The sequence below is a fragment of the Chelonia mydas genome, chromosome 15 (assembly GCF_015237465.2).
Source record: "Chelonia mydas isolate rCheMyd1 chromosome 15, rCheMyd1.pri.v2, whole genome shotgun sequence".
Lineage (NCBI taxonomy): Eukaryota > Metazoa > Chordata > Testudines > Cheloniidae > Chelonia > Chelonia mydas.
The window spans coordinates 10,909,902-10,936,519 of record NC_057856.1 but is presented as its reverse complement, the minus strand read 5'-3'; the positions used below and the strand labels follow the sequence as shown (position 1 = coordinate 10,936,519).

General features: G+C 45.2%; 1 protein-coding gene across 7 annotated transcripts in view; it reads right to left on the bottom strand.

Annotated features, from left to right (window-relative positions):
• The window catches only part of CABP1 (calcium binding protein 1), a 57,742-nt gene extending 31,437 nt beyond the window's left edge, over positions 1-26,305 (bottom strand). For 2 of the 7 annotated variants that reach the window (XM_043529434.1, XM_043529435.1), the window contains exon 1: positions 361-1,409. In XM_043529434.1, the coding sequence (XP_043385369.1) occupies positions 361-966 (606 nt within the window). In that variant the 5' untranslated portion in view covers positions 967-1,409. Of the gene's footprint in view, positions 1-360; positions 1,479-26,227 lie in introns of those variants that run through there. The other 5 variants (XM_043529436.1, XM_037879161.2, XM_043529437.1 and 2 more) reach the window with 4 other exon arrangements.
• Positions 26,306-26,618: the final 313 nt, after the last annotated feature.

Below are 26,618 nucleotides of genomic sequence, written 5' to 3'. Positions count from 1 at the left end.
GAAGACACAAAGTGCACAGATTCCACCCCCCGGCCGCCCTTTATCAATAGACACTCGCAAACCCAGCTCCCAGTCCGCACACCTAAGCCTATGCCATGCCCGTCCGCGGTACAAACCTTCCCGCTCCACACAAACACACGCACCCTAGTTCACAATTGCAAGGAAGACGCCCCTTTAACTTTACACCACTGTGATGCAAATGGCTCAGAGAAGTTTGGCAGAGGCAGCCAGGAAGCAGTGCATTTATAGCTGCGAGCTTATCTCTAAAGCACAGGAGGGCTCTGAGCCGGCAAGCCAAAGATGTGTAAAGGGGCAGAAGGACGCGGGTGCTGGGCGGGTGTGAGACACTCTGGTCCTTACCTGGCCAAAGACGGAGCTGAGGATGGGGTGCAGCTGGTGGAAGAGGGGATCTGCCTCCCCGGACCTGTCGCTGCTGTTGGACTTGGTGGAGTACTTGCTGCTGGATTTGGACAGAGGTGACGAGCCTTCAGAGAGCTTTAGGGACTCTCTGCTAGACCCCTCTCTGTGACCAAAGAAAAAGTCCTCCTCCCTCTCCTCCCCATCCCTCTGGGTGTGCGGCTGCTGTTGGTCCCGGCTGGGATGCTGCTGCTGAGAGTGGCGATGGTGATGATGCCTAGAGGTCCTCGCTTCTGCCTTGCTGCTGCCTCTGCTTGGACCTCCTTCTGCTGGCTCCGGCTGGCTCTCGCCCTGTCCATGTGACTGCTTCTGGAGCCCCTTCACTCCATTCTCCTTGACTCCGGGGTGGCAAAGTGGCCTCCTGGAACTGGGGTCCCCATGGAGCTGCTCCTGGCGGCTCAGCTCCCGCGCTGGGTACCTGGGTTGCCCTTTCCCGCCCCGGGCATGGCTCTTCCTGGGCTGGGGCTCCGCTCCTGCCGCAGCCCTCCGGCTCCCCCCTGCCTTCAGCAGCGAAGTCTTGGATTCGCTCTTTGCAATGGGCGAGCTCATCTCGGGGAGGCTACAGACGCATCGCAAAGCTCGCAGAGGAGGGTGTCTGGGGGAAGCTCTCCGCCCGGCGGTCCCCACGGGCTGGAGGAAGTGCTCGTGGCATGTCCTTCGGAAATCTGCTTAAATTCAGCACCACGGCCCATGTGACAGCTCAGACAATGGCCTGGGAAGGCACTGGCTCGGCCAGGGAGCAGGGGGCTGGAGGGCACCGTCTCCTCAGCAGCAGCCTCCCCCTCCCCTTGCTGGCCTTCCAAGGTGCCGACGCGCAGCTCCTTCAGGTGAGGCGCTGAGTCTCCTCCTCCCCTCCCCAGCGAGAGGAGCCGACCCGGGGGCGCTGGGGGACCAGGCGGGCGCGGAGAAGCCGGGCGCTCCGCGGCGACCGGCGCTCAGCGGCTCCCCTCGGGTGGATGCGGAGGGCAGCAGCCATCTCCCACCCAGCCCGGGCTGCGCTGTCTGCAGCTCCCAGCAGGCACGGGGAGGATGGAGATCGCTGCGGCAGCTGCATGAATTTTTAACTGGGGATCGGGTGGTGCGTGAACGTGGAGGGGAGTCCGAGCGCCTGAAACCCGAATCCGTCCCTCTCACCCACCAGGAGGGGCTGAGGGAGCCGGTTCGGTGTCAGGCAGAAAATCAGCATCACCATAAACATCCAAGGACGCTTCACATTAGCCCCCTTCCCTTGTCTTGGTAACCGGCCCCCGCCTTGACTTGCAGGGGGGTCAAGTTTCCAAGCAGCCCTGGCCCAGCTCTTTTGTGAGCAGGAACTTGAAGAGAGGAAAGCGGACAGCAGAAAGAGGACTAAATCAGGCTACGCATAAGAAATAAAGTTTGGCACTGCTGTGGGGAAGCTCACACTGCAGAGGGCAGGGGCAGGGCACTGCTGTGGGGAAGCTCACACTGCAGAGGGCAGGGGCAGGGCACTGCAGTGGGGAAGCTCACACAGCAGAGGGCAGGGGCAGGGCACTGCTGTGGGGAAGCTCACACAGCTGGGGTGCTAGCTGAGTTGAATGCACTGCTGTGAGAAAGCCCCTGTTGGTGTAGTGATGGCTTCGACTGGTGCATTGCTGTGAGGATGTCACAGCTATGGAAGTGGTGGTTAGCACTGCAATTGGGGACTCCACATTCCACAGAGTTTTAGCAGGCACTTTCTGAGCACTGTTTTTAGGTAGCTCAAACTGCTTAAGTAATACATCCCTGGAATCTTAGGCCTGGATCCAAACTTCTTACTGGTATAATTGACAGGAACAAATCCCTGGATCAAAACACTCCCAAAGGTGGAGATTCAGATTCCTGATCCAAATCCCAATATTCTCAAAGTTCAGGAGAGCTGGAGTCAGTTGTTCAGACTTTTTTAGAGATAGCTTCTTCCTGTGAACTCAGATGCAAGCCTGGTAATGGATCTGGGGCCTTGGTTCAGGGCGATTATAAAAATAAAGAAATGTTTGTTTCTAAGAAATTGGTGTCTCAAGTGTTACTGTAATCAAACCCACAACATTATTCTCAAAGGGTGACAGGTTTGAAAAGGGGCTTTAAAATTTAATCAGTTGTTGTTGGACAAAGATAAGAGCTAAATGTTCCTATCAGACACGTTCTCAGTGAGTAAAGGCCACACTCTCCCCTTCCCCAACTTTTCCATGCTGTGTTTATGTTTCATTAACAGTCCTGGAGACCAAAGGTGCTTAGCTACAGAACGGGTCCAGCATGTTCCGCTGCAGTGCAAGATTCTCCCACAATATGCTTCAAGCCCTCTCGAGGGTCAAGAGAAGAGTCCAGTTTTTATGGCTAATTAGTGCCAGCTGTGATAGTGGTTATTGTAATAAGGACACTTGTCCAGTAGCAATTTCCTGCTCAAATCTGCACTGTCATTCTAGCTCTTAATTATAGCCCAGCTGCCCTTTTGTATAACTGGCTGTTCATATGTTATAATATTAAACTAGAACTGCACTCCAGAAGCAGTATGGTTACACGTATGAGAGGCAGAGTCCTCGCTGGAACTACTATAGCTGGAGAACTCATGGATACTGAAGAGACATTTCTGCAAGGAAGCTCACACTAAACAGCACACTGGTATGAGAATCCATAATGAGGAACTCATACAGACATTAGGTGGGCTTTGGAGAAGCCCATAGTGCTGGAGTTCTGATATTGATGTGGTACTGCTTTTAGAGAAGTTGGCATTCCTAGAGTCCCAGCTGGCACTAACGGCGCACAGCTGTGAGGAAGTTCACACCACTGGAGTCCTATTTGACATTGCTTGCTGTGAAGAAGCATGAAGTTCTTGGGGCTATTTCTGAGGACTGTGGTGATGTCACTGCCAGCAGATGGGTTATAGTTCCCTGTCTCAATCAACTGAGCACTGCAGAATTTTGAGCAGATGCCTCATTTGTGGGAAGGGAGTCACTTATGCAGGTGTGTGATTCATCACTTTGGAGAACATTTCAGGGATGAAGGTAAGAAACAGCTCCACTAACTGAGTCAATAACAATGTAGCCTAAGAGCCATGTTATAGAACAGAGCAGCAAGGAAACAGGCAGCAGCTGAAGCAAGTGCAGAAGGGGACAGAGTAAGAGCATGGATCTAACACCTGTTGTTCACTAACCCAGGCCTGGGTCTCAGCAGGGAAGGAACATGTTTGGAGAATCTGAACTAGACTCTCCTTTCAAATTTGCTTTTAAAGTTCTTCACTTATGTCCTCTTGCAGACACAGTTTAATCTTGGGATTTCAGTGTCAGGCAAGAGGCTGTGTGGCATCGACTGAATACTAAAGAGCTAGCTGATCTGCAGGAGCCAAATGCCAAGGAACAACAGTGCCCAGTTACAGAGTGAACTACCAAAAATCCAGCTGCTAAATGTATATGAACATCTCTCCAGAGAGAATGGATATTCTATGCCATCTGGCAGTACAAAAGAGGACAGAACAGAATCCTTGAGACACTAAGATTATATTACATAACACGCACACTCACTGCTTCCTGAGATGGAACTAATGTCAAATCTATCTGTGTAATTCAAAATCAGATACTAAACCAGAAAGGGGATGGCATTCCATTCCCAAAGTCATAGGCATCTCAATGTCAGCAGGTGGCACGAAGGTGCCTGTCCCATTCCAGCAGGTAATTATGAATGCAGCATTGCCTGTAGGTGGTAAAAATCCTGCCCAATCTTTACAACAATTATCAAAAGCTCTTTGCTCTTGGGATCTGAATCTTTTTGCCCCTCCTTAGCACTAGTGAAAAGGGCCTGGAAGAAATGGAGCAGGATTCAAAGGAACTAGGGGTGTATTATCTGTCCTAAAGGAAACTCAAAAGAGCACATTTCAGTTTGTATTAAAGAGCGTAGGGAGCAGGCCTGTTAAGGAACTGCTTGACAGTGAGATGAGTGAGAAATGCCCCAGGACAAGCTGTGAAGCCCCAAAATGCCTGAGGAAGGAGAGGCCATGGGCTTTGTGATTTGTTGGAATAGATCTTTCTGCAGTATTACATTTTCCTGGTCCTTGTCTTCCTTACACTTGCATTTGGAGAAACACTACCTTCTTCTATGAAAACTATAACACTCGGCTCTCCAGGAGCACCTCCATCTGAACTTCTCAAAGTGCTTTACAAACACAACTACACGTATGGGACAGGCGGGTCTCATCCTCATTTTACATGTGGAGAGCGTTAGGCACAGATAAATTAAAATTACTTTTACCCAAGGTCACATAGCTAGTCAATGACAGAGCTGGGAATAGAAGAGTCCTGACTCTCAGAAGCCCCTATTCTATCCTCTCTGAGCATTCCTTTTCTATCATTCTCCCACTCTCACATTCAGACCTTCTTCCATAGGGCTGCTTTAGCTTTGAACTCACTCACTAACCTTGTGCACTCAATGAACGCTCTCTTCTTATTAAGATCCCATCTTGCCCCGTGAAACCCATTAGTGGCATCCTGCCAGGGGATCAAGGGTAGGACATTACCTTAAACAAAGGGATAAATCACTGCTTGGATATCTGACAAGCAGCTATGGCATTATAAATCCAAACTGTATTGGCTGGTTAACGTACAGTGTAAGTTCCTTGGTGCTCTGTAGAGTGCTGAACCCAGCACTGTTGCTCATGAAATAGCCTCTGAATCACTCCAAAACATGCTAGACCAACTCCTGGTCCCAGCCAAGCAAATGGGCATTTTGCCATTGATGTAGATGGAACCAGAATTTGGCTCATATGCTGCGACTGAAAAGGCGTTCTGAAATGATAATGGTAGAAACATATTTACTGAGGATTTTTGTGAACAAGGATTCCTTTCCTGAGGAAAGTGAGGTGAAACTGAACTTGTTTTAGTCTTGAAAGTTGTTGCCTTTATGGGGATCTAACCATGATAAGAGTGAGTGAAAGGCTCCTACAGAGACCCATTTTGGTACAGAAAAGGGGTAGGAACTGAAGTTCAAGAAGTAGGGGATAGGATAGAAATTAGAAGAGATTTTTTTCTTCCAGAAGGTCATTTTATTATGGAATCATCCATCAAAGGAAGAAGGAGTGAGAAGGATGAACAAACTGAAAGCAAAGGTGGACTAGGCAGAGCTGCTTGCTAGAGAGGGGACTTGTTCCATGGCAAAAGAAGGCCCATCACATCCTCTACCATGTCGCTGTCTCTGTCAAATGATGATGCAGAATCACAGTGTGTTTCAATGGGAACAAGGGTGCCAAGTGTCTGCTTTCAGGGGAACTGCAGTTGGCCAACCACGTGTCTGTTTCTAAAGGGAGCTATAGAACTGACAGCTGGAGGTTCTGTTTGCTTGACGATGTGGCGTTGCTCTTCAGGTCTTACTCCATAGGAGAAGAATAATCCCCACAGCATTACAAAGGCATTATTGTTCTGGCTGTAATCCCTGTGCTCAGATCCACTCTGGTTACTTCACATGCAGTGTCACTGGGAACAGAAAGCTCACTTCAGCCAGCACTAGATGAAGGGCAGCAAACAGACAGGAGAGGACTGGGTTCTGCAATCAAATAACTCTGAAGAGGAAAGGAGCACAAGTGGCCCTATGGGGACTCTGGAGAGGGATGGGAAAGAAAGAGGGCTTTAGCAATCTCAGTGGAGGCAGAGATGAAAGGACAGAGACAGCAGCCTACAAGAGAGAAGAGAACCTACAGGAAACAGAGATAGTGTGAAAGAACCAAGAATGATTGAGAGAGAGGAGAGAAGAGGAGGAGGGGAAAATATGCAAGAGAGAAAGTGACGTTCTGTCTTGTCCTCTTAGCTAATGGGGAGGTGGGGGGAGTGATGCTGCAGGGCCTGTCAGAGGTAGAATCAGGTTGTGCCTCTCTAGCAGGACAGTGGGGACATGGCAGATGGGAGCAATCTTCAATGGGGTGAAGGAGAAAGATACAGGGGCAAACAGCGTTTCTTGTCATGATGATGGTAGGGAAAGATGCAGACCTTTGCATGGCTAGGGCCCTTTGTTGCTAGCATGATAGGCCACTAAGAGCAAGAGATGATATTGCACATATCAATTTACTTTAAACATCTTTTCAGTTGGCCACACCAAGCAGAAAAGGAAATTTAAGAAATGCCCTGCCCCTCTAAGGGACAAATACAGCAGGGCTTCCCTGGGCCAAAGAGCAAGGCCTAACTTCACCCAAGCTCCAGAGAAGCAGCAGCCCACCCCAACTCAGTTCCGTAACAAACCCAGAAATCTTCCTAGAGCTGCATCCTTCTGAACTCCCTCTTACAGACCCAGCTCCAGCCCTAGAGGCTGGGAAGAGAATTAACTCAGTCCTTAAAGCTGGGTTGGCCCTGCAGATCCATGCACTCTGCACTCAAAGTGGCTAACTGTGGTCCTTCCTCTAGCCAGACCTGTTCCCTACCAAACTGTGATCCACTTCACAGTGCACCTTCTCACGGAGTCCCCGGGCAATGCTCTCAAACTGCTCCCTATGAAGCCAGTCAGGACTCTGGTGAAGTCTCCTCTCTGTGAGCAGACTGTCTTCAGGGCAAAAAAGCTCACACGGCTTCCACCTTCCTGAGTCTGACCTCAGAGCATTCAGCATGCTCTGCCCCTCCGTGCACTTCCCACAGCCAGTCTGCCCAGGCGGGGTCCTGGGGAAGCCAGAGGGTCCTGCACCACAACTTCACAGTCAGACGTGGCTCTCAGCCAGCCAGTAAAACAGAGGTTTATTAGATGACAGGAACACGGTCTAAAACAGAGCTTGTAGGTACAGAGAACAGGACCCCTCAGCTGGGTCCATTTTGGGGGGTGGGGGGGCAGTGAGACAGACAACCACATCTGCACTTCACTCCTCATTCCCAGCCAGCCCAAACTGACTCACTCTCCACCCCCTCCTTCTCTGGGCTTTGTCCCTTTCCCGGGTCAGGAGGTCACCTGATTCCTTTGTTCTCTAACCCTTTAGCTATCACCTTGCAGGGGGGAAGGGCCAAGGCCATCAGTTGCCAGGAGACAGAGTGTAGGCCATTTATGTACACAGGCCCTTTGCTCTGCAACAATTACACCCCCTTATCCCAACACCTAGAGACTTAAGAAATGCCTAGGGGAAACTGAGGCACCCCTACAGCATTCAGAGGAAACATTAAGAACAGTCCCACTTCGTCACAACCTCTACCTAGCAGGGCTCTCTGTGGCATTGGGAAAGGGAAGGGTAAACCACATGGCAGCTGGGGCAGCACATTAAGGTGTAGATTTCTGAGTCCTTATGTTAAAAAGAAGAATTCTCCATGTAAAAAAATAAAAGCAGTGTTGACATGGCTCTAGCAGGGACACCTGGTGCCAGCCTGTGGATGGCAAGGGGAAGTCCCAGGGCAAAAAACCATTTGGTGCCAGAGAGTAAATAGGGAAGGAAAGTTCTATCAATTGGCTCATCTTTAGCTCAAATTGAGCACAACAATTAACATGGGAGGAAAAGTTTTCACAAGAGACCTCTCAATACTCTCCTTCCAGATGAGCCCAGCTCTCCCAGGCATCTCTCCTGGATGAGTCCAAATCTCCCAGACACCCTGCTTCCTCTGGGAGCTCACAGAGCTGTGGGAGAGTGAGGCAGTCCCAAGGAATCAGGTCATGTGATGGAGTGATCTCTTCCCCTGAAGGAAAGAGAGGAAGGGCTAAAACGGCACCTGGGTCACATGAGCAGTGCCCTCTTTTCAGAGAGATAGGTGGACTCTTGAGCTGAACTGAGCAGAGGTGAACGTATCCCTGCCTATGTGGTAAATGTCTTCCATTTCTGCCTGCCTTGGCATATTTTTAATATGTGCCATCCAGGAAAAATTTATCAGACCCTATTTTACCAGACATTGAGGGGTTGTATTGGAGGGTCTCTTGAGGGATGGAGTGGGAGCAAGGATTTGCACTGGGGAAGGTCTGAGGTGACTGCTATTGCCTTTACTTATAGCCTAGCACGCTGACCTTTGCTGCAGCCTGTCCATCCTTGGTAGAGGACACCTTTCGACCTTATGATGGGAAAAGGCTCTTTTCTGCAACTCAGGATTCGCTGGGAATGAAGTGTCCATGTGTGTGCCATTTGCAGATGATGACAGATTCTTGTGCCATTTCATCTTGCCATCCCCTGCCAGGTGTTTGGGAAATTAGGACACAAGCAGTTGCTCCTTTTCATCCATTGGTCTCTCCAGTATAACAACTAAAACATGAGCTGCCATCATGACTCTGCAGGGGGGACTCAGTTATTACAGCAAAAGAGCTAAGGGTGTAAAATAAATACCCTGAACTCAAACTCAGCTTGGATTGGCCAGAGTGATTCACTCATTATCTCCAGGCTCCAGGATGGCTGTTCTCCCTTCGTTGCAAAGATTTTACATAATGAACATAGCTAATGGTACAAAGCCAACAAGGTGTGATTAGAACATAGTTCTGGAGAGACAATTTGGCACATACAGCCAATAAACAGAAATGAAAACATGAGTCTGAAAATATGGACATACACTGACCAGCTTCAGCTTTACCCTGTTCACTGTGGGGAGGAGGATAAATCACCATAGCTTGAAGCTTCATTACCTTAGGCTGGAATCTGATTAGGATCCTGATCCTTAAATTCTTGCAGGATCAGGACCTAATTCACATACACTAAGCACGTTTAAGTCTGTTTAGATCTTGAGAGCTGTCTAAGGCAATCCCAGGGGATTGCAAGAGGTGGTGCTGGTGACTCAGGTCAAAACTATCAAACTTGGCTGTTAGAATGATATATGTAAAAATCTTGGCTAGGGCACCTAAGGAAAAGTGGCCTAATCTTCAGAGGTGCTGAGCACCTGCAACTCCCACAGAAATCAACACAAGCTGCAGTAGCTCAGCACCTCTGAAAATCAGGTCACTTTTACTTAGGTACCTAAATATGAATTTAGGTTCCTAACTTTAGGAACCCGAACACAGAATCATAGAGTTCAAGGCCAGAAGGGACCACTATACCAAGTCTGACCTCCTGTATAGCACAGGCCACCACGACCACCCGCACACTAAACCCAACAACCGGAATGAGACCAAAGTAAACGAGACCCATAAAAAACTAGACTATTATGTTTTACAGGGAGAGAATAGGAGGGAATAGGAAAAACCGAGATACGCCAGTGCTTGAGGCCTCTGCAATGGCAAGGAAATGATTAAATGAGATATACCCAGATAATCCTGGCAAGTAACCCACACCCATATGCTGCAGAGGAAGGCAAAAAAACCCCAAATGCTGGTCATAATATGAAAAGTTTGAGACCAGCAGATAGCCCCCTTTCCTCTGAGTCAATGCTGAACCAATACCCTACCACACTGCTAGGGGGCACTGTGCTGTTGGAGGTATCATCTTGTACCTGAAACATAACACAAAGGCACGGAGGATTCATAGTCACTAAAAGACCCAATAATATTTTTGCAAGAGTTTGAGTACTACCCTGATTTCCTAGGCAAATAATAGCTTGAACAGTTAATTAGCCCAGAATCTCAGTTATTTCAATACTTAATTACCATTAATTTCAATGACAGTTAGGCACTTAAATAACTTTGAAGATCAGCCATTCAGCCTAACTTACCCTTCAGTTTCAACTGAAGTCGTTGCTCACTTCTCCTACAGTAGCGTTATAAATACAGAACGCTTATGGTGTCCCACCTCAAAGATGGCTGCATTTCAGTGGTGGGAGAAAGATCTCTAGATATACAGTGTGAAAAGAGAACTGGGATCTTTCAGAGTGAAAAGTGCTATAGAACTGGAAATTGTTATAATAATTAGTAATGATGTTAATAGACTGAATCTTGTGATAGACAAATAAACCTGAATTTGGTATGAGATTTGCTCTTATTTGGCTCCCTGTTCCCTGGGAATTTAAATCCCATGTCACTTAACTGAGCTTTCACTGAATCCTATATACTAGAGCACAAACTGAACAATAAAGAGGATTGCATTAAGAAATATTGGGCAAAAAGCAAAAAATCTTTTTTAGGGACTACAACCCAGCTCAGAGTACTTACTACATCTTCCAGGATGACAACACACTTTCCAAAAGAGGGTAAGAGTAATTATCCATATTTTACAGATGGGGAGGCTGAGGCACGGGACGGTGACATGATTTGTCCAGCAAATATACCAAGACAGCAGAGGAGCTGGTAATAGAATCTAGGTCTCCTGACTTACATCCCCGTGCACTAGGCATATTTTGTGCCCCATTTGTAGGCCTAAAATAAATCTTGAACACCTGCTGATTCCGGTGGATTTTTTAAGGTGAAGAACAAGGAACCAGGTGTTAGTGCATTCTCAAATGTCACAAATTCACATACACAGCAGCACAGAGTGACTGTGCCAGCAGCTTGTCAAAATGGACGGAAAGTGGGGTGGTTACAAATCCTAGCAGGCAAAACAAAACCAAAAAAATGTTCACAAAGTATTGGTGTGAGGTACTTCCATTTCTGATGGAAACTGCATGATACAGAAATGAAGTTCAACTTCCTAACATGCCTCTAGGGGGTTGGATTGGATTAGAATGAAGGACCCTTACTTTTATGGACAAGTCCTATAGAATTGAATAGAAAATAGTAACCTTAGTATAGATGTTTTCTGAACCACGCTATGGAATTCTTTAGCAGGGATAGCATCCTCGATTAAATTCCACAGGATGATTAAAAAACCCTCCATTGTAAGGCTGTCATTTTCTATTACATTTTATAGGGTTTTTCAAACCAATTTTTATAGAACCTTACTAACTACATAGAGAAATGTCTTGGTTTCATTTCTATTAAACTCTACAGTAATTTTCCATAAGGCAAGGAGACAAGTTTTTACAGGGGCAAATTAGCACATATGGAAAGAGTAGCTGTTTTATCTGGGACTGTATAGTAGAGCATGTTTTAGATGAAAATACTACAAACAGGCCACATTTGATCTTAGTAAGAAGATAAGACACAGGTGCTCAAAGTTACCTGCAATGGCAAAAATCACCTCCCTATTTTTTTCGAGGTAGCACAAATTAGTGGATACAGCATGGGGGCTGAAAGTCAGGACACCTGGGTTCTAGTCCCCTTTCTGATCCCCTGTGACTTTATCTGAGACAGTTGAGGCCAGATGCTGACATCTTTTCTCATACTGAGTGGCACCTATAACAATCGGCCCCTTCATCTCATTGTGCCTTGGTTACTTTATATGTAAAGTAGGTAGTTACACTTATCCACTTTTCTGAAGTGTTTTGAAACCATTTGATTTCTATTTAAGGATTTCTATTTAAGTACAAAGTATTAAGTATTGCGGCTTCGGAAACGATTTTTTTCCCTGTCTTCTTGGGCAGCATCCAAGCCAGATGCAAGAAACTAGGCTCCTTTTGTTTTGTTTTTTTGTGATCCTGACCCTAAAAATATAGGAATAGGTCCAGATCTATACCCCCATCCTTTTCCAAGCTGGGATGAAGGAAGCGGTTCAGATTTGATGTTCAAGCTCACTTCTCAAATTTATCTAGTTATTAATAACACCAGTGTATGAAAACTGAAATAATTTTCAAAATCTAATTTAGCATGAATGCTCTTTGTCTACTCTTTGCATTTCTTTCAGGCTGTACAATGAACTGAAAAGGGCAGTAACTTCACTTTGGGTATCTAGTCAGTTTCAAGTCAGCTTCACTTTCAGTTTCTCATGTACTATCTCTATGCAGCAAGGTTTGGATTGTGAACAAAGGATGGTGTTGTTTATTTCTTTAAAAACTCACAACACTGTTTCCACTGGACTTTACTTAATTTTTAATTTAATAGAAACAATTATCTTGGTTTCAGGTCTTATCAAAGTTTTTTTCCTCCCTACACACCACCTAGATTTGAGCCAAACTTAATCTGACAGCATCCTACTGAAAACAAGTTTTAGTGGTGGAGTCTTTTGCTCAGAGGAAACAACAGCCTGGTTTTGAACTATCTAGTTTAAAAGGGAAGGAGGCGGCTCTGCAATGACATAGTAGTGTCCCCCATGGACTAATAATGGGACACTAAGATTAAGACGCCTGATACTGATCTCACACCAACTTGCTTCCAATGATTTCCATGGAATTACTCATGATTTTCACCAGTGTAATTGAGAGAAGGATCAAACTCTTGGAGTTCAAGTCTAGTTTCCCTACACACCCAAATATTCAGATGCTTTACAGAAGCTCATGCAAACAACTTAAACCTGCAGAATTTGGCCACAAATCTGGTAAGAACAGATTTTCAATCAAAGATACCAACTGCTGCTGTTATTCAACTATGCTGAGTAAGGAATGTTTGAAAGTGCTCTGGGCCTGTCTCCTAAAGAAAGTCTCCGAATCAGCTACAGGAAGGTTCACATCAGTGAATAGGCCAGTATTTGGTTTTAAAGACTACTTTAAGCACTCACTAAAAGATGCAAACATTGCAATTGACATTTGGAAAAGGCCGGCAGCTAACTGAACCAACTAGACTCAGTACTGTAGTCAGGAAAGGAATAATCATCTTCAGGGAGTTCAAAGCAGATCTAAGAACTTCAGACTGAACAAGGCTCATTATGACTCTGGACCAGCTAGGATCCTTTCCCCGGCTCAGTGCCTTGCTGGAATATCTATTAAAAATAAGTGAGCTATTGGTTCCTAGTCCCCAGGATCCCTAACTCTCTAAAAAAGAAAAGGAGTACTTGTGGCACCTTAGAGACTAACACATTTATTTGAGCATAAGCTTTCATGAGCTACAGCTCACTTCATCAGATGCATTCAGTGGAAAATACAGTAGGGGGATTTTATATACACAGAGAACATGAAACAATGGGTGTTACCATACACAGTGTAACAAGAGTGATCAGGTAAGGTGAGCTATTACCAGCAGGAGAGGAAAAAAAAAAACCTTTTGTAGTGATAATCAAGGTGGGCCATTTCCAGCAGTTGACAAGAACGTGTGAGGAATAGTAAGGGGGAAAATAAACATGGGGAAATAGTTTTACTTTGTGTAATGACACATCCACTCCCAGTCTTTATTCAAGCCTAATTTAATGGTGTCCAGTTTGCAAATTAATTCCAATTCAGCAGTCTCTCATTGGAGTCTGTTTTTGAAGTTTTTTTGTTGTAATATTGCCACTTTTAGGTCTGTAATTGAGTGACCAGAGAGATTGAAGAATTCTCCAACTGGTTTTTGAATGTTATAATTCTTGACGTCTAATTTGTGTCCATTTAAAAGTCGTAGGTTCTCTATCACTTACTCCCATTCCCAAGAGCTGTTGCATATAGAAAGTTAGCAACACTCAGGAATTTGTGAAAAATCTTCTATCTCATAGTTTTCTATAGCATACTTCACAGTATTAAATGAAGTCTTCCCAGGTGAATTAGATCTGCATAACAAGATCCCTAGAAGACTTTATGGAGTCTTCTACTCTACTCCTGTTGCTGACTGCTGCAGCACTTAAATGCAAACATGACAGCAAATTACACTCCACATAATACAGTAGGATTTTTTTTTAAATATACATTAACTGAGCTTAAACACTTGAAATGTATTGTATGTTTTTAATGACTTTGTGTATTAAAGGCACAAGGACTAATGACAGAACGGGGAGATCAAAAGAGAGAGGGAGTTATTTCCTGGCACTCCAGATCTGAAGGACTCAAGTGTGAATAAGGACATTACGTAAGACAGATTTTCAGATGTCACTAAAATGCTTTACAATTAAGAATGAATATTAATAAATGACTTAAACTGAAAACCTCCAGCTATTAAAAGGATTAAGGCTTTGCACTGCTGTAGGGAATGCACACAATGTCAGAGCCATCTGCAAGGCTGTGATCAAAGGCAAACGAGGTGCTGGGAAGTGATATCTTTGGCGGGGCAGAGGGGGAGAAATCTCAAGCATCAATGCAAAAACCTATGCAGAGGTCATGAGACAAAGCAACAAAAAAGAGGAAAAACTGGGAGAGAGGAGAGGAGAGACTAGGACGTCTTCCTTCTCTTAGGCATGTGCAGTCTGTGGTCATTTTATTTACTCACTCTCTCTCTTTCTCTCTCTCTCTATATATATAAAAGAAAAAGAAAGAAAGAAAAAATCTTCCACAGAGTGTTCGAATGAGCAGACAATCATCTCCCCTAGAAACCAGGCCATCTCTCCTGCCACTGTCCAGGAAACAGCACCTCTGATGGCCTCAGCTTGTCGTTATTACCAGAGAAATGCCACTCTGTATCACAGGTTTCAGAGTAACAGCCGTGTTAGTCTGTATTCGCAAGAAGAAAAGGAGTACTTGTGGCACCTTAGAGACTAACCAATTTATTTGAGCATAAGCTTTCGTGAGCTACAGCATCCGATGAAGTGAGCTGTAGCTCACGAAAGCTTATGCTCAAATAAATTGGTTAGTCTCTAAGGTGCCACAAGTACTTCTACTCTGTATCACGTTATAATTGGGCAAATAGTACTGATTTCATTTTGAAAATGTATTTTACTTACCCAACAGATGCCTTATAGAATCATAGAATATTAGGGTTGGAAGGGACCTCAGGAGGTCATCTAGTCCAATCCCCAGCTCAAAGCAGGACCAATCCCCAACTAAATCATCCCAGCCAGGGCTTTGTCAAGCCTGACCTTAAAAACCTCGAAGGAAGGAGATTCCACCACCTCCCTAGGTAACCCATTCCAGTGCTTCATCACCTTCCTAGTGAAAGAGGTGTTTCCTAATATCCAACCTAAACCTCCCCACTGAACTTGAGACCATTACTCCTTGTTCTGTCATCTGGTACCACTGAGAACAGTCTAGATCCATCCTCCTTGGAACCACCTTTCAGGTAGTTGAAACCAGTTATCAAATCCCCCCTCATTCTTCTCTTCTGCAGACTAAATAATCCCAGTTCCCTCAGCTTCTCCTCATAAGTCATGTGCTCCAGCCCCCTAATCATTTTTGTTGCCCTCTGCTGGGCTCTTTCCAATTTTTCCACATCCTTCTTGTAATGTGGGGCCCAAAACTGGACACAGTACTCCAGATGAGGCCTCACCAATGCTGAATAGAGGGGAATGATCACGTCCCTCGATCTGATGGCAATGCTCCTACTTATACAGCCCAAAATGCCGTTAGCCTTCTTGGCAACAAGGGCACACTGTTGACTCATATCCATCTTCTCGTCCACTGAAACCCCTAGGTCCTTTTCTGCAGAGCTACCGCCTAGCCTCTCGGTCACTAGTCTGTAGCAGTGCTTGGGATTCTTGTGTGCTAAGTGAAGGACTCTGCACTTGTCCTTGTTGAACCTCATCAGATTTCTTTTGGCCCAATCCTCTAATTTGTCTAGGTCCCTCTGTATTCTATCCCTACCCTCCAGCGTATCTACCATTCCTCCCAGTTTAGTGTCACCTTCTGGGACACACCGGGACTGCAGGAGCTCTGAGCTTCTCCATAGCCTTTGTGGCTATACAATTCCCTAGAGAGCCTCCCGCTGGGAAAGTCTGGGCCTGGAACAAGTTCTCTCACAGGCAGTGCCCCTTCATCGTTCCCTATAGTGACTTTTGTTGATGGGAGAACCTGGGACTGGAATAAATAACAATATTTTCCCCTTCTATAGTCCCACGCATCTGAGGATCTCAAAACACTTTAGAAGCATGGATTAATTTTCACAACCACTGCTCCTGCTGTGAGACAGACATCATGATCCCTATTTTACAGTAAGAGAAACTTAGGCACAGGAGAGGACATGACCTGCCCATGGTCACATAGTGAGTCAATGGCAGAAATAGGAATAGAACTCAGCTAAGGTGATGCCATGTACCAGGCTGTAATTGCTAGTCACATAACCAGTGCCACTTCCCCGTTCCCTGCAAAGAGTCCTGTTATGAGAGGCAAGGGCTGTGGAAGATGCACATGTCCACCCAGCCAACCACTACTCCAGTGCCATTCCTGGAGCACATCCTGATGGTTGTTTTATTTTTGTAGAAATTTGTACTAGAAATACTGGTGTGGAGCAGAGGAAAGGGACACTGATTTGCCCCTGAAATGGCAGCTCTTCTATGGGCACTGCTGTGATCTAAGAGCCAGAAAGACAACATGAGAGGGATCACCAGTAAGAAGCTCCTAAATGAAGAAATGAACTGTATTTCCCTTGGAGAGGGGGCTTATTGGAATGTAACAAAAACAAGCCCCAGCCCTCCTCCCCTGCATACACACACATCCTAGAGGCTTTTGCAAAGCCACAGTAACAGAAATAATTTAGTTTGAATCCATCAAGCATTAAAATCCTTTCGCTGAGGGATTGAAGTGAAAAATGAGCCGTAGACGGGAATTAGAAGCTCTCCGCCCAGGCTGTCAAAAGGGATTTTCCCCTGATAGAAAACAAGCAATTGGAATCGCAGGAAGGTAAATCCTTCCTGAGCCTCTGACATGCACACACTCTTGATCTCCCCTCCATGGCCCTGACAACTCTGGGATCATGGAGACTGACCAGGGGCAGCTCACACTTGGCACTTAGATCGTGGCCTCTTGGGCTTGGAGGGGGTAGTTGTCAACTCCTGAGCTTTCCTGAAGAGTGTCATCAACCCTAAGTCAAAGAGAAGATGGTGAGATATGCAGGGAGTACTTGGTCTGAAATAGGTGAGGTAAGTGCCAGCTCGTGTCCAGAGCAGAGAAGGGGAAATGGGCAAGATAACTGTTGGAAAGGATAATCCTGCGACCATGGGCCAAGGACAGCTCCGGGTACCATCTCATGGCCTATGCAAGATGAGTCGAGAAATGAAATAGCTAATAGTGTTGACATTTAATTTATCATCACTAGTCATCTGAGTTAACACTTCACTGAAATGAATGGTGCAGTTCCCATCTATCAGAGATATTGTCCCAACCTCTCTGCAGGTTCATGTAAACACCTCTGCATCAGTTACTTATTTCACATTTTTTAGTTTCTCTTTACAACCACCACAGACAGACACTGAGGCTTGGTCTACACTAGCAATTTATGTTGATATAACTACACCCCTGAGCAATGCTGTTATACCAACCTAACTCCTGGTGCAGATAGCACGTCGGCTAGGATTACACTACAGCCTATGTTGGCAAAATTTATGTCGCTCAGGGGTGTGATTATTCCACATAAGCAACGTAAGTTACACCAACATAAGCGTTCGTGTGCACAGCTCTCTGTTGGCGAGAGAGTTTTCCCACAGACAAAGCTTTTGTCGCTTGCAGAGGTAGGTTTTTTATGCTGAAGGGAGAGCTCTGTCCTGTTGGCAAAGAACATCTTCACTGAAGCGCTACAGTGGTGCAGCTGCATCAGTGCAGCTCTGCTGCTGCAGCATTTTAAGTGTAGACAGAGCCCTGATTTTTTTAAAAAGTGAAAGCTGAGATTTGGAAGAAGATAGCAGCTTGAGAGATGTGCTGATCTGCCATACCACTGCTCATCAGCCCAATGCAAGCCCTGGTCAGCCACTGAAGAATACAAGGTCTTTTAACATTTACTGGTCTCCATCAGAAACTTCATAGTTGGACACTGGGAAAGGAATGATTCCTGCAGCATCACTGTTTGGCTATTTTATAAGTGTGTGCTATTCATATAGTTATTTATCTTATGGCGTCAGGGCCAAGACTATTAACGAAATGACACTACTAAAAGGGCCAATAAGCCCAGAAGATTGAGGGTGCAATGATTTAAGGCAGCCAGGTAAGGGAGCAGCAGTGAAGGGAGTTGGGCAGCTGGGGGAACTCTGAAGAGCAGATGGCCTGCTGGTATAGATTTAGCAGCTGTGGATGTGCCAGATGGCCTATGGAGGCACTGGCACTGTATAATGGCTATACACAATGAAGGAGCAGTGGTCTTGTTGGTGGGAATGGACATGAGAAACAAAGAGGTGAGAATGGGAAAAGAGAGGAGGCCCATGGTGAAGTGATTCTGCAGAGCTAGCTGAAAAGTGCAGAATCTGTGGGAAGGGGTTCCAGAATGATGCGAGCCATGCAGCTCTTTGATCTCTGCATTGTTCCCAATATGTACATTGGTTTAAGAGTATGGTCAGGGACACACTCAATATCAAGGCAAAAGGAGCTCATGGGGTTGTTGCAGACTTGACTTCAAAAGCATCTTAGAGAACAGACAAATCAAAACCATTTATTTTAACATAAAAATTCAGAATCCTGAAACATGCTCAGAATCTCCATGATGCATGCCACAGAAGTATTTAGATCTAGACAGGTAGATGCTTATAGAAAATATTTCTCTTGAACATGCTGTCCCCTGCTATTATAGGATGTGATTTCTTATTAGTCTGTGCCCCTTTCTTTGGTAAAACAACAACATGGGGGTGCTTTTCATCCATAGATCTCAATATGCTGAGCAAAGATAGGTATCATTGTCCCCATTTAACATATGGAGAAATTGAGTCTGTGGCAGGGTCAGGAAAATAACTCAGGAATCCCATAAATTACAGCATTAGCTCTTATACAAGGGACACTCTAGGGTTGCCAACAGTCCTTTATTACAAGGGACATCCCTTATTTTTTCATCTCTGTACAACAAGATTTGGAGTTGCTGAGTGCTGCAAAAAGCAGCAAGAAATACTTATGGTGAATGTAGGAGAGTGTTATGCTATACAAAGCACACGGGATCTTTTAAAAAAGAAAGCAGGCAAATACACCATATTTATTGAAAATACAACAGTTAGCATATGCTTTTCAGTCACACACACACATTATGCACACAGTCCTGCCAGTTGATGTTTTTATAGTTACTAGTCTGTTGTAGCTCAAGTCAATCTAATGGCCAGTTAGACTGAACACGAGTGAGGAGCTGGGTTCTGTCGGTCGCGATCCAATGCTCTGAGGTTTTGCAGGACTGAGCCCAGAGTTCCATGGCAAAACACCCTATCTTTATAGTTGTAAATTGCCATTTGAGTCCATGCATTTTGCAATGTCATCCTGTAATCATTAGTCCTTAAGTGGTGTTAATCTTGGGGTTTTCTGCTGTTACCATTTGATGGTTTCAGAGTAACAGCCGTGTTAGTCTGTATTCGCAAAAAGAAAAGGAGTACTTGTTGCACCTTAGAGACTAACCAATTTATTTGAGCATGAGCATGAAACAATACCTCCTCCCACCCCACTCTCCTGCTGGTAATAGCTTATCTAAAGTGATCATCAAGTTGGGCCATTTCCAGCAGGAGAGTGAGTTTGTGAGTGTATGTGGGTGGGGGGGTGAGAAAACCTGGATTTGTGCTGGAAATGGCCCACCTTGATTATCATGCACATTGTAGGGAGAGTGGTCACTTTGGATGGGCTATTACCAGCAGGAGAGTGAGTTTGGGGGGGGCGGGGGGGGGGGAGGGTGAGAAAACCTGGATTTGTGCTGGAAATGGCCCAACTTGATGATCACTTTAGATAAGCTATTACCAGCAGGAGAGTGGGGTGGGAGGAGGTATTGTTTCATGGTCTCTGTGTATATAATGTCTTCTGCAGTTTCCACAGTATGCATCCGATGAAGTCAGCGGTAGCTCACGAAAGCTCATGCTCAAATAAATTGGTTAGTCTCTAAGGTGCAACAAGTACTCCTTTTCTTTTATCATTCGATGGTTATTGTCAGGCTTCCCATCGTTATCTCCTATTTGTTGTCTCGCCTTTGGGGGTGTCTGCCTCACCTTTGATGTCCTCAAAGCTGCTAACATGTTTATTCACGGATACAATGGATATTTCTGATAGTCTCCTGGTGTTTCCAAGTCTCTCACTTTTTCCTTGACCATCTGGACACTTGTGATGGCTTTCACACCTTATCTTTTCCTGATGCATGCATTCCTCATTTACACAAAACAGTCTCTCACAGAAATCTTCAAAGGTATGCAGAATACATTGCAAATTAAGTCTTGCTAAATCTTATAACTAAAACAATTCACATTGGGGCTTCAGGCCCTCAACATTTCTCTAATCTATTTATCATAGATATAATACAAAATCCTGTCTTATACTCACTAAACCTTAAAACAAAGAAATGTATATTTAACTAGAGTGCCTAATTTGTAATACATATAGGAAACCATAGTAGACAATATACTTATCCTAAAACAAAAGGGTGACTATAATCAGTCATAAGGATTGTTCTGGTCTGTCCCTGCCTTAACATCAGTATAGACACTGGCAGTCTGTCAGATGCATTCCTACCAGTGTCCCAGAGGGTCATTCTTAAAATGAAATCAAGACATACATTAGTACCTCTATTCTTATAGTACAATTATAAAACCCTGCTCCTACAAGAACTGCTTATTATTAATTATTTTTAATATATAGTATCAGGAGGAGGGGTGGGGCGGGTATGCGGAGAAAACAGTTCCTCATTTTTTAAATACAATGTTGGAAACCCTACCTCAGAGGGTTTTAGATGGGGTTTCCTGTTGGTATGACGATTGTTTGAGACCATCCAGGGAAGAAACTTGCTTCAATGACAAGACAGAGTGAGGTGAGTTTGCTAGGATCACTGACAGGCAGAATGGGTGACAGCTAGACTAATGGCAAGAGTCTGTGTTTTGTGCACATGGGTTATGGGCAGAGCCCAAGGTGGGACAAGAACACAGGCAGAGAGCTGGGCAAAGGGACTGGGATAGAGGAATGGCTGAGGTCAGCTGCTCGCTAGGTGCCTCTGGAGGCACTGTAGTGTTTATATTTGTAACTGAAAAATCCCCTCCCGCCCCTTTCCCTGTGTTGAAGATGCTGCTGCACTGAACCTGAAAGGGCTGGTTATAAATAGCTTCTCCCTGCAGCTCCTGAATGAGCCATTGAGGCAGAATGAGTCATCCCTGCCTGCTCTGTGGCTCCCACCAAACCAACTGTGTCAGGTTGAGTGTGGCTGCCAGGAGCAAAGAACACACTGTTCTCTCTCAAAGGGCAGTAGCCCGGGGACAGGGAGGCTAAACAAACAAGTCCCTACCCCTTACCCACATGCACCCAAAAAAGTCCATCTCTGTGTGAGCTAGAATAATGCGTATTTCAGAGAAACTCTCAAGAGGATGGAGAAACGGAGACACTGGTGCCCTGAGCCTCTTTTGTGCATACCATTTTCCTTGCCTGCTTGGCTTTCGATGTGAGCTTGTGGCCCATTAGTTGATGTGTGATGGAGATGATAGTGTCCCCTTATAGGGGCAAGTCCTTCGGTCTCCCTGCAGGAAATTTCTGCTATCCAAGCCCTGATAATGGGTAGGTCAGGAACCAGGAGACCTGCCATGTACCTTTTTTCCAAGCACTACCTCTACCTCCCCAGAGGAGAGACTGGAGACAGAAGCAGGGAATGACAATAGGAGACAAAACTACCCTTGTGCTTTGCAGGTGCCAAACTGCTAGAATGGGGAAATCTGGCCATGAGTTGCCTCCTCTTTTGCTGAGGGGAAAAGATGGGGTTGACAGTGAGCTGACACCTCTTTCTCTGGACCTGCTGCTGGAGAGGAAGATAAGGGATATCTCAGTTGAGTTCCAGAACTCTCATGGGATGTGGGGCCTTGTCATAAATATAAAGGGAAGGGTAACCACCTTTCTGTATACAGTGCTATAAAATCCCTCCTGGCTAGAGGCAAAACCCTTTCACCTGTAAAGGGTTAAGAAGCTAAGGTAACCTAGCTGGCACCTGACCCAAAATGACCAATGAGAGGACAAGATTCTTTCAAATCTGGAGGGTGGGGAAACAAAGGTTCAGTCTGTCTGTGCGATGCTTTTGCCGGGAACAGATCAGGAATGCAGACTTACAACTCCTGTTAAATTAGTAAGAAATCTAGCTAGAAATGCGTTAAATTTCCTTTCGTTTTTCCTCTCTGATAGCTGTTCTCAGCCTACAGAAAAATCCTTTTGTTATGCCTGCTGCTCTGTCCCCCAGGCAGAGAGACAGAATCTACAGCTGCAATCACCTTTTAAAATCCTGCTGTGCTTCTGGTTCAAAATGATCCCACCGCTCTGCCACCATGTCAAGGTTCCTTCCCCACTCTGAACTCTAGGGTACAGATATGGGAACCTGCATGAAAGACCCCCTAAGCTTATTCCTACCAGCTTAGGTTAAAAACTTCCCCAAAATACAACTTTGCCTTGTCCTTGAACCCTATGCTGCCACCACCAAGCGTTTTAAACAAAGAACAGGGAAGAACCCACTTAGAGACGTATTCCCCCAAAATATCCCCCCCAAGCCCTATACCCCCTTTCCTGGGGAAGGCTTGACAAGAATCCTCACCAATTGGTACAGGTGAACACAGACCCAAACCCTTGGGTCTTAAGAACAATGAAAAAGCAATCAGGTTCATAAAAGAAGAATTTTAATTAAAGAAAAGGTAAAAGAATCACCTCTGTAAAATCAGGATGGTAAATACCTTACAGGGTAAACAGATTCAAAACATAGAGAATCCCTCTAGGCAAAACCTTAAGTTACAAAAAGACACAAAAACAGGAATATACATTTCCTCCAGCAGAGGTTATTTTACCAGCAATTAAACAAAAGGAAATCTAACGCATTTCTAGCTTGATTACTTACTAAGTCTGCATTCCTGATCTGTTCCCGGCAAAAGCATCATACAGACAGACTTACCCTTTATTTCCCCCCCACCACTCCAGATTTGAAAGAATCTTGTCCTCTCATTGGTCATTTTGGGTCAGGTGCCAGCTAGGTTACCTTAGCTTCTTAACCCTTTACAGGTGAAAGGGTTTTGCCTCTGGCCAGGATGGATTTTATAGCACTGTATACAGAAAGGTGGTTACCCTTCCCTTTATATTTATGACAGGCCTCCAAAAGAGAGGTTCCAGAAGCAACTTGCTTTGCTTGTGTGGGCCTTGTTAGTGGACAAACAGACCCTCACTAAGGAAGAGCCTGCCCCAAACACAAGATAACAGGGGATAATACCCTCTGAATTGCAGGAAAACAAGCATGTGAGAGCCTGAGAGACCTTGCTTAGAGAAATGGGGCTGTGTGAATGGGGCAGCCGCAGTGTCTGCCTGAGACGTGATGAGCGATGGGGGAATTTCACAGCAGGGCCAGGAGTCAGGGGAAGAGTCAGGATTAAAGAGAAGAAAAGAACAACAGGGAGGGAGGGAGTATGAATCTGATGCTGTAGGAGAGAGACAGACAAGATCTGGGAAGCAGGTCTCCGAAGCAGGTCTCCTTGGTGTGCAAGGAGCAGGACTGTGGGGAAGAAAATGAGGGTATCATTTGATGCTGGACTCCTGAAATGGAGTGTTTAAAGAAACATGAACTATGGAAACTTGTTCTTCTGTTTCTCACAAATTACCCTGGATGACAGTGACAGATCTCATGAGTGACATCTGGGAAAGCAAGCTCTGTGTAACAGTGAGTGAGGCCAATGGGACAACCTGGCAGTTCCCTTCAGTAATATGTGGTGAGAGAACTGAAGCCATGACTTTGCTGGTGGTTCACAAGGGGAGCTGTACCTGTGAATAAAAGAGGGAAAACACATGGGTGGCAATGGTTTGAAAAGAAAAGAAATAAAATCCAGCAGGAATGATGAGGTTCATGATGGAATCAGAATAGTCAAGAACTCAGTCACTCAATACTTTGGCTAAAATACAGCAGAGATCACCCACTCACTGCAAGTGGCTCCCTGATGCTATACAGTGCTATAGCAGAGGTGATGCAGTCATGTCTTGGTGATGAAGGCTCCTGGGTACTGTGCTGTGATACAGAAGAGGTGGTGGATGTTTTTCTAACAGAAAAAGTGATGTAGTCATGTCTCAGTGATGGAGAGTCCTGAGTAATGCAGTCATGACAGGGTGATACAATAATCCTGTTGGAATGTTTCCCACTCAGTTTTATATCAACTGCCTTTGCATTTATTCCTCCAGTTTTTAATTTACCACCAGAACAAGAAAGCCTCCTCTGTGAAATGTTAATGTCTTTGTTCTCATATAGTTTAAAACTTGACCTACTTTTGAGTTTTCCAAGTTCATCATGAGCAGCTTCATCATTCAACTGTTCTAAATTCATGTTGCCTAGTAGCATTTTGTCTTTGAAGAGATTTTTTTTCTCTAAACAGAAGAGAGGCTTTCCATAGAAGAAGCACCTTGAAAAGTCCCCTACCCTCCCTCTACCGTTGCTCTTTAGTGCCTTGAAAAGTTACCCCAGCTCTCCACCCATGTGCTTTGGAAAGCCAACTCTCCTTCCCATTCCCACTTCTGACTTCTCCTTCTCCTTCTCACTTCTTCTCCCCTCCCTTCCTAAGAACTGCAGTGGAGAGACTGCAGTCTCTCTTGCCTTGCTTTTATGTCAATGCCTGAAAACTAAAGACCCCATTCCCTCCCTTCCACAACCCCAACACCTACACAAGACAGATTCACCATTCCTTCCCTCCTCTATCAACCCAGCACTTGAAAAGGATCTATCTGCATTACCATGGTCCTTTATATTCCTTACAGAATTTATGGGGTATCCAACCTGTGACGGGTTGGATCACAGAAACCCCCTGGGCATATCAGGTGACAGCTCCAAGACTACTTCTGCCCCTGCTTTCCTGCCCTGGCAACTTAGGACTTCAGTGCCCTGCCTGGTTTGAGCCAGGCCCATTAGCTTGCTGCAAACCCAGACCCAGGTCTGAACCACGTCCCCTAACAGCTGTAGGCTTAACTGAAAGCAGCTTACAGAAGTGTTCCTGTCCTTGACATTCAGGTGCCCAACTCCCAATGGGGTCCAAACCCTGAATAAATCCGTTTTATCCTGCATAAAGCTTATACAGGGTAAACTCATACATTGTTCGCCCTCTATAACACCGATAGAGAGATATGCACAGCTGTTTGCCCCCCCCCCAGTATTAATACATACTCTGAGTTAACTAATAAGTAAAAAGTGATTGTATTAAATATAGAAAGTAGGATTTAAGTGGTTCCAAGTAGTAACAGACAGAACAGTGAATTACCAAGCAAAATCAAATAAAACACGCAAGTCTATGTCTAATCAAACTGAATACAGATAAAATCCTCACCAGTTCCAGTAAGCTCTCTTTTACAGACTAGTCTATTTCTAGTCTGGGTCCAACAATCACTCACACCCCCTGTAGTTACTGTCCTTTGTTCCAGTTTCTTTCAGGTATCCTTGCCGGTGGAAAGGCTACCTCCTTAGCTAGCTGAAGACAAAATGGAGGGGTCTCCCACAGGCTTAAATAGACTTTCTCTTGTGGGTGGAGACCCCCTCCTCTCTCCTATGCAAAGTCCAGCTCCAAGATGGAGTTCTGGAGTCACCTGGGCCAGTCACATGTCCACGCATGACTCACAGTTTTTACAGGCAGAAGCCATTGCCTACATGGTATCTGGACTGTCTCCAGGAAGACTTCTTATGTGGATTGGAGCCTTCCAAGATGCATTGTTCCTTAAGTGCTTCTTGATTGGGCACTTAACTTTGAGAATTCCTTTCTCCAGGAACTGACCAAATGCTCTACTAAGGTTATTTAGAAATCAAGCCAGTACACGGCCAATATTCATACCTTTGAATACAAAAATGATACATGCATTCAAATAGGATTAATAGATTCAGTAGATTATAACTTTTACATAGATATGTTACATGGCATATGTAGCATAGAACAAATTCCAGTTATGTCATATATATTCATAAGCATATTTCCATAAAGCCTTATGGGGGGCACCGTCACACAACCCATTCCATCTTATTTCCTTTTTTCACTGACAAAAACCTTGGTTAATGCAGAGTTAAGGTTTTCCAGTGGTATTTTGTGGCCTTCCAGAATATTGAGTTTAGCAAAACTCAAAAGTTATGAAAACTAGGAAATTAAGGTATTTCTAACTCACTTCTGAAATCCAGGAAAACCAGAGTTAACAACCTTAACTCTGCTCCGCTGAAGCTGTCAGTAACCAGTGGGAATTACCTGTATGCACTCCAGCTGCATTCACTGTGTTAAGTGTAGCGCAGAAGAGCTGTGATTGTGCTAGGAGGTGATTTGAGGGGCTGTGCCCCTCTGGGGTGTATGTGAGCCCCTCTCCCTGATCCCTGGCTGTGTGATCAAAGGAAAGAGATACAGGTGTGAGAGATCTAGTACGCCTCATTTCAGTGCTGCATTATGTAAGCTGTGTCAACAGTAGGGAACAGGGGATTGACAGCAGTTAGGTAAAATTCAGCAGATGCGTTCTTTCTGTGGTGTAGGTTAAGTGCTGAATGTAAAACAGGTGTAAGTAGCACCTATTCAGTACAGCACAAAGGCAGGGTGTGAGTATGTGTTATGGGTGAATTGGGGCATTGCTCAAAGTGGGCAGAGTCTG